This window comes from Arachis ipaensis, chromosome B1 (assembly GCF_059453495.1).
Source record: "Arachis ipaensis isolate K30076 ecotype BB chromosome B1, ASM5945349v1, whole genome shotgun sequence".
Lineage (NCBI taxonomy): Eukaryota > Viridiplantae > Streptophyta > Magnoliopsida > Fabales > Fabaceae > Arachis > Arachis ipaensis.
The window spans coordinates 91,809,786-91,825,430 of NC_142436.1; the positions used below are offsets into that span (position 1 = coordinate 91,809,786).

At 39.5% G+C, this 15,645-nt stretch overlaps 1 protein-coding gene across 1 annotated transcript; it reads right to left on the reverse strand.

Moving 5' to 3' along the window:
* Nucleotides 1-6,947: 6,947 nt before the first annotated feature.
* Nucleotides 6,948-10,883, reverse strand: LOC107608980 (uncharacterized). Its single transcript, XM_016310790.2, has 6 exons — nucleotides 10,178-10,883; nucleotides 8,908-9,160; nucleotides 8,459-8,709; nucleotides 7,941-8,074; nucleotides 7,171-7,430; nucleotides 6,948-7,020 (listed from the first exon to the last, which is right to left on the reverse strand). Exons 1-6 carry the CDS (start codon nucleotides 10,881-10,883, stop codon nucleotides 6,948-6,950), a joined length of 1,677 nt encoding a protein of 558 aa, XP_016166276.2.
* Between the last annotated feature and the right edge of the window lie 4,762 nt (nucleotides 10,884-15,645).

The window sequence follows — 15,645 nt, forward strand, 5'->3', positions numbered from 1 at the left end:
ATCTCTCATTATTGACTACTAAAGCATAAAAGAATAAAAGAAAACTCCTGTGCATGGGTTGCCTCCCATGAAGCGCTTGTTTATTGTCCTTAGCTTGACAATGCAGCTTCCTTGTTCATGCTAAAAGTTGCACACTCTCTTCCTTGCTCCAGGGGCCACCAAGATAAAGTTTCACCCTATGTCCATTGACTGTGAAGGTCTCTTTTGAAGTTTCATCAAGTAATTCCACATAGCCATGAGGGGATACTCTGGTGATGGTTGATGGGATATTTTTGTGGAAAAACGAATTTCTCCAAAACACCCAAAACTAACCGGCAAGTGCACCGGGTCGCATCAAGTAATAATAAGTCACGGGAGTGAGGTTGATCCCACAGGGATTGAAGGATTGAGCAATTTTAGTTTAGTGGTTGATTTAGTCAAGCGAATCAAAATTTGGTTGAGAGATTTGTGATTTACAAAATTTAAATTGCATAGAAAGTAAAGGGAATGGGTAAATTGCATTAAAGTAAAGAGGACTGAAATTTAAAGTGCTTAATCTTAAAGAACAAAAAATTAAATGGCAGAAACTTAGAATGCAAGAATTGTAAATTGCAGAATCTTAAAGTGCAAGAAATGTAAATGGCTTGAATTGTAAAGGGAATTGGGGATTGGATTTGCAGAAATTAAACAAGGAAAAGTAAAATTGAAACAAACAGAGAAATAGAAGAAGACTTGGATTGAACCTGATCTAAAAACCGAATTGTAAATGAGCATGAAAAGCGTTAAACAGAGAAAGTAAAATGAGAATTCAGATCTCAGGACTCAAGAGACTAGATAACCAAGTCTAGATCTCAATGCCTTCCTAGATCCAACAAGAGTAATTGCAAAGGAAATGTAAATTGCAGAGAAAGTAGATGAGAGAGCAAGTAACAGAAACTGAAATTCAATTAAGCAGTGAATTAAACAAGATCCCAAGGTGAGATTGAAACAGAAGTTCTTCAATTCTCCACCCAAGATCTGAAGCAAGAAAATTAAAGAGTGTTGGCAAGAACAAGGAAGAAGAGAGATCAATTTTCCTCCCCAATTCTCTTGAATTAAAACAACAATGCTAGAATGTAAAAGTAAGCTCTCCACAAAACTCCCCAATCAAACCCGAAAAGAAAGCTCTATGAAAACTAAAAAGGGAAGCTCTCGAAAAACTTAAATGCTATGCTATTTATACACTTTCTTCAAATGGTCTTCAAGCCTTCAATTGGGCCTTTGCTCTTGATGGAATTGGGTTGATAGAGGCTTTGGTTGGTTGCTCTTAGAGTTTGGAGAAGAACCGAATTGAACCGGGTTTGGAATCATGAAAGCTTGAGGAAAAGTTTGAGTAAAAGTTTGAGGCAAACTTTTACTCCAACTTTTCACATCAGCCACCCTCTTTTGCTGATACCAACGTTGGGGCAAAAGTTAGGGGTCAAACTTTTTCTCCAACGTTGGCCTCCCCTTGCACACTCATGGCGCCAACGTTAGCCAAAAAGTTAGAGGCTAACGTTGGCGCAAACTTTTGCTCTCCAGGGTGTGTTGTTCATGCGCCAACGTTAGCCAAAAAGTTTGAGGCTAACATTGGCGCAAACTTTTGCTCTCCAGGGTGTTGATTTGTGATGCCAAAATGTTTGCCAAAAAGTTTGAGGCTAACTTTTGCTCCAGCTTTTCGCCCAAAAGTTTGCACAAAAGTTTGAGGCTAACTTTTGCTCTAGCTTTTCGCCCAAAAGTTTGCCCAAAAGTTTGAGGCAAACTTTTGGTCAAGCTTTTTGCTCCCTGGTTCGTTTTCAATTAATCCAAAAGTTTGAGCTAAAGTTTGAGGCAAACTTTTGCTCAAACTTTTTGTCCTCTCTTCCTCCTAGCCATTCCTTCTTGCTTCAACCTTTCTCCAAGCTTTCTTCACCTATCATTAATCAACCAAACACATCAAAGCTATGCTCAAAATCATGAGATATTCATTCTTTCATAATATGTGACAATTATAGCATAAAACCTCATGAAATAGCATGAATTCATACATGGTTGATTAAATCAAAGGAAACATGAAAATCTACCCAATTGGCTTGCTTATGGCTCAAGAAAGTGCATAATTCAATTGAAAACAAAAGAAAAAGGCTAGTGAAACTAGGCTAAGATGACTTGTCATCACAACACCAAACTTAAAGCTTGCTTGTCCCCAAGCAAGGAATGAATTATGCTCAATGGTTCTTTCATTTAAGATGGATTGAAGAACAACTTGTAAAGTCCTGTGAGTGAAGTGATTAAGTAACAGTGTGGTGAACTCTAAATTATATGCTCATACAAGGGCTTCAGTGCTTGCTAGTCCTCACATATTGGGAGTCTTAGGTCTTAGGATTTTCATCCAAATGGTATCATGGAGATCTCTTTATATGTAGTCACCTTGAAGCAGCTTATAGTTTCTGTGCTTTGGCCTTGACTCTAAGTGTCATATCTCAAAGCGGCTCTTTAGATAAGCTTTCAATCAATACTCCTAAACCAGTTGGTTTTAAGGTATTAGGTGTTAAAGTACCCCTAAGGATTTACTTGTCAAGCCTCTTTCTTTGACACAACTCAACCACAAGCATTTACTAAGCTAACAACTCTTTGAGTCTTGTTTCTTCTTTCTTTTTCTGCCTAGTAATTGATGATCAGAGCCTTGGGCCATGTTCTTTTTGCTTTTGTATTTTCTTTATTTTCTTTTGTTTTGTTTGCTGCTTCTTGGATCAATAGATTTTTGAGAATCTCCACAATACTTCTTTGAACTTCATGTCCTGCCTATGAGCTCCCATGCAAGTTTTCACAAGCATGCAACCTCAATACATAATCATACAACTAGAACCGCCACTTCTCCTAATCTTTTGCTTGCCTCAAAATTGTTTAATTCCGCAATCCTTCTTTTCAAAGAACTTTCATGTGATGCATTTTTTTGAATCATTGAGTGCAAACAAGTTTTGAAGAGAATAGTGTTGTGAATGATCAAGCATCTTGCTTATTGAATTACAGAAAAGAAACCATGCTAAACAGACAGATAGTCAGGGAAACTAAACCACTCTCAATCATAGCAGTGTTTGATGTAAGATAATCACTTAACAATACAACCTTTTGGAGTTCGCTTGCTTTACTCCTCATCATCATCATCACTGATCCACACATTCCTCTTTCATTTCTTTGGCTAATGATGCTTAATCCTTCCAAAAGCTTGTATGGACCTCTGCAATGATATTGAAAGTTGCTTGTTCCCCAAGCACTTGAAAAATGGTTAGCATGCATGATTTATTTGCGGGCCCTTGAACTTACTTTGGTGTGGGAACACCAAACTTAGTTCCTTGCCAATGGTTCTCATGCATCGAATTAACCATGTGTAAAACTCTTTTTCTTTTTCAAAAGTAATAAAATGAAAACTTAGGAAACAGCAGAACAGTTAACTAATTTATCTAAATGCTTGAAGCTAGCATTATGCAGAAAGTGAGAATGTGTGTTTATGATGGGATTTTGGTGGAACACCAAACTTAGAATTCTTCATTCTCCTTTAGATTGTTTTGGTGTGCAACACCAAACTTAGCTTCTTGCAATATAGATAAAACTAATTAACCTTTTTATTGAAATAGATATGAAAAGATAGTTACCTCCGGTTGGGTTGCCTCCCAACAAGCGCTCTTTTATTGTCACTAGCTTGACATCCTCTGTGCTTGCTCAGTTCAGATTCTGAGCTTCCTTCTCCTTGTCCCCTTGTCCTCCTAGGTGAGGCTTTGCTTTGTGATGCTCATCCTGGATGAGTGATTCTTTTCCTTTAGCCCTCTTCTCACTCATTTCTGTGAGATTCTTAGCTAATTGTTCCATTTGCCTCTCAATTCTTCTGAGTGAGGCCTCTTGGTTCTTGCTTATCATCTCTTGATGTTTCTTTATTTCTTCCTACTTTATTGCCATCATTTCTTGAATTTTCATGAACCTCTCCATCAGCATTTCTAGAATATAGATTCTTTGAAAGGTTGGAAGTGGTTGTGGCTGTGTCAATTGTGGTGGTCGATGAAGGTCATTTTGGGCGAATAGTGAGGTAGGACGGGGTTGGAAGTGTGTGTGATTGTTGTTGTGGGGGTGTGTTTTATGTTGATTTTTGAAGCTGGGATTGTTGCAGTTGAAGTCCCTTGGTCTTTGGTTTTGGTTCTCAACCCCCCTCCCATTAGAATGAGTTCTCCAAGGTGGATTGTACACATCATTCTGAGGCCTGTGTTGGAGCACGCTAGAGTGATTGCTTGGAGATTGTAGTTGCTCATGACTTTGTTGCTCATGGTTAATGACCCCAAAACTGTGTTCAGCTTGATTACACCCATATGAGCTTTGAGTCAGGTTGTATGTATGTACTACAGCATGTCTCAACTCAGTGATTTTTCTGGCCATCATGTCTAGTTGTTGTAGAGTCTGCTGATGCATCTGCTTGTTTTGGCTTATGACTGCACGAGCACCTTCAATTTCTTTCTCTTGTGTGAATGGATGCACTTCTGCCTCTGGCTTAACAACTCTCTGTGATGGGTTCAACTTGACTAGGAGTTCACTCATCAGTTCTTCCCATCTGATAATGCTTCCTTGTGGAAAAGCTTCAAACCATTGGGCAACATCATTCATGGCTATGGATAGTTGCTTCGAACTATGGGTTACATTATCATCCAAGGTGGGGATATTACTCTCATGATTGCTAGAATTTGTTGAGTTCCCCTCCATGATCTGCACAGTCACAAACAATTCAAGTGATGATTGAATATTTTCAAGCTCAGAATGTGATTCAGAAGGTTAGCTGGCACAAAGTATCAAACAGTTGATGGACTTGGGAGATTAGTGGCAGAAATTGCTTCTCTTGTGTAAGCAAGAGCATTGCATAGAGCCAGAAATTTCCAGGAAAACTTCACTTTGTTGCTAAAGTGAAGTTTCAGTCATCTCAGGCAAAAATTCAAACAATTAGTGGGTTAATTGAAAATTAAAGAACAGAAAGTAAAAGTGCTTGATCTAGATCTCCACTTCACTTAATCATTGTCAATCTAATCAATCCCCGGCAACGGCGCCAAAAACTTGATGGGATATTTTTGTGGAAAAACGAATTTCTCCAAAACACCCAAAACTAACCGGCAAGTGCACCGGGTCGCATCAAGTAATAATAACTCACAGGAGTGAGGTCGATCCCACAGGGATTGAAGGATTGAGCAATTTTAGTTTAGTGGTTGATTTAGTCAAGCGAATCAAAATTTGGTTGAGAGATTTGTGATTTACAAAATTTAAATTGCATAGAAAGTAAAGGGAATGGGTAAATTGCATGAAAGTAAAGAGGACTGAAATTTAAAGTGCTGAATCTTAAAGAACAAGAAATTAAATGGCAGAAACTTAGAACGCAAGAAATGTAAATTGCAGAATCTTAAAGTGCAAGAAATGTAAATGGCTTGAATTGTAAAGGGAATTGGGGATTGGATTTGCAGAAATTAAACAAGGAAAAGTAAAACTGAAACAAACAGAGAAATAGAAGAAGACTTGGATTGAACCGGATCTAAAAACCGAATTGTAAATGAGCATGAAAAGCGTTAAATAGAGAAAGTAAAATGAGAATTCAGATCTCAGGACTCAAGAGACTAGATAACCAAGTCTAGATCTCAATGCCTTCCTAGATCCAACAAGAGTAATTGCAAAGGAAATATAAATTGCAGAGAAAGTAGATGAGAGAGCAAGTAACAGAAACTGGAATTCAATTAAGCAGTGAATTAAACAAGATCCCAAGGTGAGATTGAAACAGAAGTTCTTCAATTCTCCACCCAAGATCCGAAGCAAGAAAATTAAAGAGTGCTGGGCAAGAACAAGGAAGAAGAGAGATCAATTCTCCTCCCCAATTCTCTTGAATTAAAACAACAATGCTAGAATGTAAAAGTGAGCTCTCCACAAAACTCCCCAATCAAACCCGAAAAGAAAGCTCTATGAAAACTAAAAAGGGAAGCTCTCGAAAAACTTAAATCCTATGCTATTTATACACTTTCTTCAAATGGTCTTCAAGCCTTCAATTGGGCCTTTGCTCTTGATGGAATTGGGTTGAGAGAGGCCTTGGTTGGTTGCTCTTGGAGTTTGGAGAAGAACCGAATTGAACTGGGTTTGGAATCATGAAAGCTTGAGTAAAAGTTTGAGTAAAAGTTTGAGGCAAACTTTTACTCCAACTTTTCACATCAGCCACCCTCTTTTGCTGATACCAACGTTGGGGCAAAAGTTAGGGGTCAAACTTTTGCTCCAACGTTGGCCTCCCCTTGCACACTCATGGCGCCAACGTTAGCCAAAAAGTTAGAGGCTAATGTTGGCGCAAACTTTTGCTCTCCAGGGTGTGTTGTTCATGCGCCAACGTTAGCCAAAAAGTTTGAGGCTAACGTTGGCGCAAACTTTTGCTCTCCAGGGTGTTGATTTGTGATGCCAAAAGTTTGCCAAAAAGTTTGAGGCTAACTTTTGCTCCAGCTTTTCACCCAAAAGTTTGCACAAAAGTTTGAGGCTAACTTTTGCTCCAGCTTTTCGCCCAAAAGTTTGCCCAAAAGTTTGAGGCAAACTTTTGGTCACGCTTTTTGCTCCCTGGTTCGTTTTCAATTAATCCAAAAGTTTGAGCTAAAGTTTGAGGCAAACTTTTGCTCAAACTTTTTGTCCTCTCTTCCTCCTAGCCATTCCTTCTTGCTTCAACCTTTCTCCAAGCTTTCTTCACCTATCATTAATAAACCAAACACATCAAAGCTATGCTCAAAATCATGAGATATTCATTCTTTCATAATATGTGACAATTATAGCATAAAACCTCATGAAATAGCATGAATGCATACATGGTTGATTAAATCAAAGGAAACATGAAAATCTACCCAATTGGCTTGCTTATGGCTCAAGAAAGTGCATAATTCAATTGAAAATAAAAGAAAAAGGCTAGTGAAACTAGGCTAAGATGACTTGTCATCAATGGTGTATGGACCAGTCCATCTAGATCTCAGCTTCCCAGGGAAAATCTTTAGTCTTGAGTTGAATAGCAACACCTTTTGGCCTGGTTCAAATGTTCTTGGTGAAATCCTCTTGTCATGCCACCTTTTTGCTCTTTCCTTGTATATTCTGGCATTTTCATAGGCCTCAAGCCTGAACTCCTCTAATTCATTGAGTTGTAGTAACCTCTTTTCTCCTGCTGCTTGAGCATCTAAATTCAAGAGTTTAGTGGCCCAAAAGGCCTTATGTTCAAGCTCCACAGGGAGATGGCATGCTTTACCATACACTAGTTGAAATGGAGATTTTCCTATGGGTGTTTGGAATGCTGTCCTGTATGCCCAAAGTGCATCATCCAGCTTCCTAACCCAATCCTTTCTTGTTGCTCCTACAGTTTTCTCCAAAATCCTCTTTAGCTCTCTGTTAGCAAGTTCAGCTTGCCCATTTGTCTGTGGGTGACAGGGTGTGGCCACTTTGTGCGTAACTCCATATTTATGGAGAAGAGAATTTAATTACTTGTTGCAGAAGTGGCTTCCCCCATCACTTATAAGTTCTTTGGGCACTCCAAATCTAGTGAAGATGTTTCTCTTTAGGAATTGCAAGATCACGTTGGTATCACATGTAGTGGTGGCTATTGCTTCTACCCATTTTGAAACATATTCCACTGCCACCAAAATGTATTTGAATGTGTAGGATGGAGGGAAAGGTCCCATGAGGTCTATTCCCCACAAATCAAAGAGTTCCACTTCCAAAATGAACTTCTGAGGCATCTCATTTCTCCTTGTCAAGCCTCCTGTTCTTTGGCATTCATTGCAGTGATTCACAAAATTTCTAGCATCCTTGAAGATGGAAGGCCAGTAGAAACCACTTTGAAGCACCTTTGCAGCAGTTCTTTCAGCTCCAAAACGGCCACCATAGCTTGAGTTGTGACAATGCCATAGTATGTCCTTCATCTCAACCTCCGGTACACACCTTCTTATCATTCCATCTGGGCACCATTTGAATAGAAATGGTTCATCCCAAAAGAATAACTTAGCCTCATGTAACAGCTTCTTAACTTGTTGCTTTGTATACTCTTGTGGGATGATCCTGCCTGCTTTGTAGTTGGCCATGTCTGCGAACCAAGGAGTTTGTTGGATTTGCAAGAGGTACTCATCTGGGAAATTCTCAATTACTGGTTGAGAAGTATTTTGACTTGTCCCTTGTGGCAACCTTGATAGGTGGTCAGCAACTTGATTCACACTACCCTTTCTATCCTTGATCTCAATGTCAAACTCTTGTAGAAGCAATATCCATCTAATTAGCCTTGGTTTGGCATCCTGTTTTGACATTAGATACTTGAGAGCAGCATGATCAGTGTAAACTAAGATTTTGGATCCAATCAAATATTGCCTAAATTTATCAAAAGCATACACCACAGCTAGTAGTTCTTTCTCCGTTGTGGTATAATTTCCTTGAGCTTCATTCAATACTTTGCTTGCATAGTAGATGACATAGTGCTTCTTGTCCTTGCTCTGCCCCAGCACAGCACCAATTGCGAGGTCACTTGCATCACACATAAGTTCAAAAGGTAATTCCCAACTTGGGAGTGTGATAATTGGTGCTGTGGTGAGTTTAGCTTTTAGAGTTTCAAAGGCCTGTTTACATTCATCATCAAAGTAAAAAGGGTTGCTCACTACAAGCAAGTTGCTTAGTGGTTTTGCTATTTTAGAAAAATCTTTGATGAACCTCCCATAGAACCCAGCATGGCTCAAGAAACTTCTAACAGCTTTTACATTTGTTGGCATTGGAAGCTTTTCTATAATCTCTACTTTTGCCTTGTCCACCTCTATACCCTTTCTTGAAATTTTGTGACCAAGAACAATTCCTTCGGGTACCATAAAATGGCATTTCTCCCAGTTCAAAACCAAATTGGTTTCTTGGCACCTTTTCAAGACTAGAGTAAGATGGTGTAAGCAATCATTGAAAGAATCACCATAAACGGAGAAATCATCCATAAAGACTTCAATAAATTTTTCTACCATGTCTGAGAAGATTGACAGTATGCATCTCTGAAAGGTAGCTGGGGCATTACACAATCTGAATGGCATTCTCCTGTAAACAAAAACTCCAAAGGGGCAGGTGAAGGAGGTCTTCTCTTGATCCATGGGGTCAACCACTATTTGATTATACCCAGAATACCCATCAAGAAAATAGTAATAAGCATGGCCAGCCAACCTTTCGAGCATCTGGTCAATAAAAGGGAGAGGGAAATGATCCTTTCGTGTGGCATCATTAAGCCTCCTATAGTCAATGCACATCCTCCATCCTGTCACTGTTCTTGTTGGAATAAGCTCATTCTTCTCATTGACAATGACAGTCATCCCACCTTTCTTGGGTACTACATGCACTGGGCTAACCCATGGACTGTCAGAGATAGGGTAAATGATCCCAGCTTTACATAGCTTCAGTACTTCCTTTTGAACAACCTCCTTCATTGTTGGATTTAATCTTCTTTGAGGTTGTACCACTGGTTTAGAATTTTCCTCCAAGAGTATTTTGTGCATGCATATGACAGGGCTTATGCCTTTCAAGTCATCAATGGTCCACCCCAATGCATCCTTGTGAGCTCTCAATACTACAAGGAGTTTTTCTTCCTCCTCTGCACTCAATGTAGAGTTGATGATCACTGGGAAGCTGTTCTTTTCACCAAGGAATGTGTATTTAAGATGAGGGGGTAATGGTTTCAACTCTTGTTGTGGTGCCTCTTCTTTCTTGGCTTCACTTGGTTCCTCTGGTGCTTCCAATTTGTTCTCTTCTTATCTTTGAATGTCCTGGACTTCCTCCTGTTTCACTTGATGGTTTGTTTCAAATACTTCTTCAACCAAAGAATCCACCACATCAACCCTCATGCAACTTTCTTTCTCAGCGGGATATTTCATTGCATTGAAGACATTTATGGTCATTTGCTCATCCTGTACTCTGAAAATCATCTCTCCCTTTTCCACAACAATGATTGTTCTGGCTGTGGCCAAAAAGGGTCTACCAAGGATAACTGAGTTGCTCCCCTCTTCATCCATATCTAGGACCACAAAATCGGCTGGGAATATAAAATTCCCCACTTTCACCAAGAGGTTCTCAACTACACCATTTGGTATTTTGATAGATCTGTCAGCAAGTTGGAGTGACATTCTTGTGGGTTTCAGCTCTTCTATCATCATTTTCTTCAGCATGATAAGAGGCATTAAGTTAATGCTTGCTCCCAGGTCACAGAGTGATTTGTCAATGGCTATATTCCCAATTGTGCATGGTATGAGGAAGCTGCCTGGATCCTTGAGTTTTGGTGGTAGTCCCCTCTGAATAATGGCACTACACTCTTGAGTGAGAATCACTGTTTCTTTTTCTTGCCAACTTCTTTTCTTGGTGATTAATTCTTCAAGAAACTTTGCATATAATGACATTTGTTCTAAAGCTTCTGCCAATGGAATGTTGATTTTAAGTTTCTTAAAGATTTCCAAGAACCTTGGAAATTGTTGATCCTTTATTCCTTTGTGTATCCTGGTTGGGTATGGAAGCTTGGGTACATAGGCTTTAACTCCTTCATTCTTGCTCTCCTGTTGTGGCTTTACATCATCCTTGTTATTGGAGTGGCTTTCTTGAATGGGTGTCTTGCTTTGTGGCTTTTCATCGTCTTTGCTTTTTTGAAGTGTTGATGCCTTTTCTTCGTCTTGCTTGTCTACTGTGTCTTGCTCCTTGAGTTTTGTTGCTTCCTTGTTAGAACTTTCTCCGATTACTTTGCCACTTCTTAACTGCAGAGCTTTATATTCTTCCCTTGGGTTGGGTATTATATCACTTGGGAGGATGTTGGTCGGCCGTTCAGCTTGTTTGGCCAGTTGTCCTACTTGTCGTTCAAGGCTCTTCATGGTGGCTTCATTTCTCTCTTGCCATTTGATCAAGTTTTGAGTGGATTGAGCAATTGTTTGTAGGGCTGCCTCAAGACTTGAAATCCAATTTTCATGATGGTCAATTGGTGGTATGATGGGGGTGAATTGTTGTTACTGGAAGTTGTTTGCAAGGCTAGTGTGGTAGTTTTGTGGGTTAGATGTTGGCGTGGGAATGTTATTTTGATGAGTTTGTGGATTGTTGTGAGGTGGTTGATATGGGTTTTGTGGTTTTTTGTATTGATTAGTGTGGTTAGATGAGTGACTTTGGTTGTGTGTGTTGCGGGAATGGTTGGAGTTGTTGTTCTTCTGCCACTGGTTTTGATTATCACCCCATCTCAGGTTGGGGTGGTTCCTCCAGGATGAGTTGTATGTGTCACCATGGAAGTCATTTTGAAATGAACTTGAGGTATTTTGCATGTATTAAACTTGTTCTTGTTGCTGCTCAACATTGCCTGCTTCATTTTGACCCCATTCAATTGAAGCTTGATTTGTTGTGCTCACTGAAGCTAGTTAGAAGCCATCTATTCTCTTAGCCATCATTTCCATTTGTTGCTGGATTTGTTGGTGCATCAACTTGTTCTGTGCCAAGATTGTGTCCACTCCTTCTAGTTCCAACACACCCTTCTTCTGAATAGGTTGGCGTTGCCTCTGATGAGCAAAGAAGTATTGGTTATTTGTCACCATGTCTATGAGATTCTGAGCTTCTTCGGCTGTATTCATTAATTGTAGTGAGCCTCCTACAGAGTAATCCAAGGACTCTTGAGATTTTTGAGTCAACCCTTAATAGAAATTTTGAAGTTTATCCCATTCACTGAACATCTCAGGTGGACATTTCCTAATCAGAGCTCTGTATCTTTCCCATGCCTCATACAATGATTCCCCATCCATTTGAGTGAACGTTTGCACCTCCGTTTTCAACCTAATGTTCCTTTGAGGCAGATAGAACTTGGATAGGAATTTATTCACCAGATCATCCCAAGTGTTGATACTTTCTTTGGAAAATGTCTCCAGCCATTAAAATGCCTTGTCCCTCAAAGAAAATGGGAATAATAGCAGCTTGTAAACATCTGGATGCACACCATTTGTCTTGACAGTTTCACATATTCGTAGGAAGACAGATAGGTGTTGATTTGGATCCTCAAGGGGGCCTCTTCCATAGGAACAATTGTTTTTCACGAGAGTGATGAGCTGAGGCTTCAATTCAAAGTTGTTTGCATGAACATTGGGAGCGAGTATACTGCTCCCACAGTGTCTTGGATTTGGGAGAGTGTAAGAAGCTAGAACTCTCCTTTGAGGTGGGTTGTTATTGTTGAAAACTCCCTCAGCAGGGTTATGTGAATTGCCCTCCATGACTTGGTCTTCTCCTTCTGAATCCTCCTCACTAATTATCCCTTTTCCTGCTGCTTTTCTTCTTAACCATCGGAGGGTTCTCTCGTCTTCAGGATTAAATCTCCTTGCCTCTGACATACACAAACACACAAACTAACAACACAAATGAAACACTCTATTGCTAGAGTGAAGTTAAAGTTAGCAAACAAAATATCAAACAGTTAGTGGGCTTTAACAAAGAAAAGAAAAATGCTTAATCTAAACTACCATTCACGTAGTCATTGTCAATCTTTTCCAATCCCCGGCAACGGCGCTAAAAACTTGATACGCAAAAATTAAGATATTAACGCGCAACCGGCAAGTATATCGGGTCGTATCAAGTAATAAAACTCACTAAGAGTGAGGTCGATCCCACGGAGATTGGTAGATTAAGCAACTTTAGTTAAATGGTAATTTTAGTCAAGCAAACATGGTTTTGAGTTCATGAGATTTGATTTTTGAATGTAATTGCGGAAAGTTAAATGACAAAGAATTTAAAGAACTAGAAGAAAGAAGAACAATGAAAGTAAATAACTGAAACTTAAAATGCAAGAAACTTAAATGACATGGAAAATAAATTGAAAGAAAGTAAAGGTTGCAGAATTTTAAAGAGCAGAAGAGTAAATTGCAAGAAATAGAGAAACATAATGTAAATGGCAAGAATGATAAATTGCGAGAATGTAGAAAAGAATTGGGTAGTGGGTATTCAAGATAACTAAAGAACAAAAGAGATGAGAATTAATGATGGAAGAGATCATTAGGGATCAGAGATGAAAATTCTCATGAATTGATGTTGATCAATTCCTTCTCAATCATGGGTATAGATCCATGGCAGATTGTGGGTAATTGAGTCCCAATCTCTTGGTAACTCAATTTCTCTCAACACAACCAATTGCCACTCTTGTGATCTAATTGTTCATGATAAGAGATGAAGTTCAATTTCTAATCCAAGCCACACAACTTGCAGGATCTCAACTAAGGGAGGTTACATCTCACATACCAACCCAAAGTATATTGATCAAAGAAATCATGAAAGGATGAACTCTAAACTGAATTATGTAGCTCCTTTCTCATGTTCACCACATAGTTCATATAGATTCAATCCCTCTCTCGATGGTGATTAAATCTGTGAAGAACAAGAGTTTCCTCTTAGATGAACCACTTGAATTGAGAATGAAAGAAAAGTTATCAACCCATTCAAATGAGCAGAGCTCCTCCCCCTAATGAAAATGGGGTTTAGTGAATCATAGCTCTAAATTCAATAACAAATGCAAAAGTAAACATTCCCATTTAGTAGAGAAGAGTAATGAAGAATTAAGAAGAAGTTCTTGAAAACTGAAATTCAAAATTGCTAAAAGAAAACCAAATAGAAGAAGGTTCAGAAGCAGTAAAAACAGAAAAAGTCTAATTGTAAAAGTAAAAATGTCTAAGGTAAAAAATGTTCAAAAAAAAAGTTCCCACAAGTACGAAACTATTATCTATTTATACTATTCCTAAAACTCCTTGAAATTCTCCTTTTGGGTTAGCAATTTGGGCCTTGCTCTTGTTGATTTTGCTTCATGAAAGAATTCTTGTCAAACAGAGGAAACAGGACTCATTTTCATTGTTCTGGCCTAATGGCCTGGCGTGTTTGCCAATAACACCAGCCTTGGTGCACGTTGGCAATGTGCAAGGCATTTTCCTGGGAGTGGGACATGGTGCTTGGGCGTTGTTGCCCAAGTTGTTGCCCAAGTTGTTGCCAAACACTTGCTTGTTCCTCACTTTTTATGCTTGATGTTGCCTGAACTTTGAGCTTCAATCCTTTGCCTCAATATAAATGATTATACATCATCGGAAAGATCTTGATGTCTACTTTCCAATGCAACTAGAATCACCTCATTTGGACCTTCCTAGCTCACGTTATGCTCCATTGAAGAGGGTAAGGTTAGGCTGCCTTGGTTGGGCGTTTTTGCCAAACACGCCACCAATAACGCGCTCAACAACGCCTCTAGCCCAAATTTCTTGGCCTGGCATTGTTGCTGGAGTTGGCAAGGAACACGCCAGGCTATTTTAACCTTGGCAACATGTTCGACCCCCCCTCTCTTGGCCCATTCATGGTTCCTTGAATTTCAACCTCATTTCCTTGTTTTTGAGGCCTAAAGATGACTCTGATTTGAGCTTTCATTTCATTCTTCACTATAGACTATTATATATCGTTGGAAAGCTTTGAATGTCAGCTTTCCAATGCAACTGGAAGCACTCAAATTGGATCTCTGTAACTCAAGTTATTTATCCTTGAAGGAGGTGATGTTAGGCTGTCTTGGTTGGAGTTGTTGTTGAAGTTATTGTCAAACACGCCCATGACAACGCCCAATCCTCCCCTGGCCCAAATTCTTAGCCTTGGCATTGTTGCTGGCGTTGTTGATGAATATGCCACTTTAACTTCAAGGCAACAACGCCTTCAAGCTCTCCTTGGCTCAATTTCTTGGCCTTGCGTTGCCAAGGAACACGCACATTCAACTTCAAGTTGGCAATGTCCAAGGTCATTTTCCATAGCCACCTTGCAGGGACCAGCGTTGTTGCTGGCGTTGTTGATGAACACGCCAGTTCATTCCTCACTGGGAAACGCTCTCGAGCCTTCTCTAGGGGTGCTTGAAGTGGCCAGCGTTGTTGCTGGCGTTGCCAAGAAACACGCCCTCTCCAACATGCTAGTGAACTTCGTCTAGCCAAAATTCTATGTTATGGGCGTTGTTATGGGCGTTGCCAGGGAACACGCCAGTTCATTCCCTACCTGGCAACGCCCTCGATCCTCACTTGGTGGCTCTGTTTCAAGCTTCTTTCTTCATCACCTAACCTAAACCAAAGAATCTTCCTCAAAGTTTTGCCATCTTATGCAATGAATTTCAAGATCATCACTCAAATCAATTTGTTTATAAACTTCTTAATTCATTTTCATGAAGTATGCTAAATTTCACTTAGTTCTTGGTTTATGAATGCATGTAGAGAAAACTCACAAAATTTTTTGTTTATTCTAGTAATAATAAATGAAATTAAGCTAAAACCAACTACACTAACTAGTTAAAATATCAAATATGCGAATGCATCACTCAGCATGGATCCTCCCCTCAATCTAGCAGGTTTAGAAACTCATACTGAGGTAAAATAAAATGATAAACGTGTATGATGGTAAAAGTGATGTAAAAAGTCTGAACAACATGAATTAAATCCCTTAAATACTAAACTAATGACTAGTAAGGGTACAACAATCTTTTTTATGCTAAAATCCACTTCTGGGGCCCACTAAGTGAGTGTTTAGGCTGAGCTTTGATGAGATCCACGTGCCATGAGGTCTTTGGGGCGTGGAATGCCAGCTGGGGGGTTCCTCTCTAGGCAT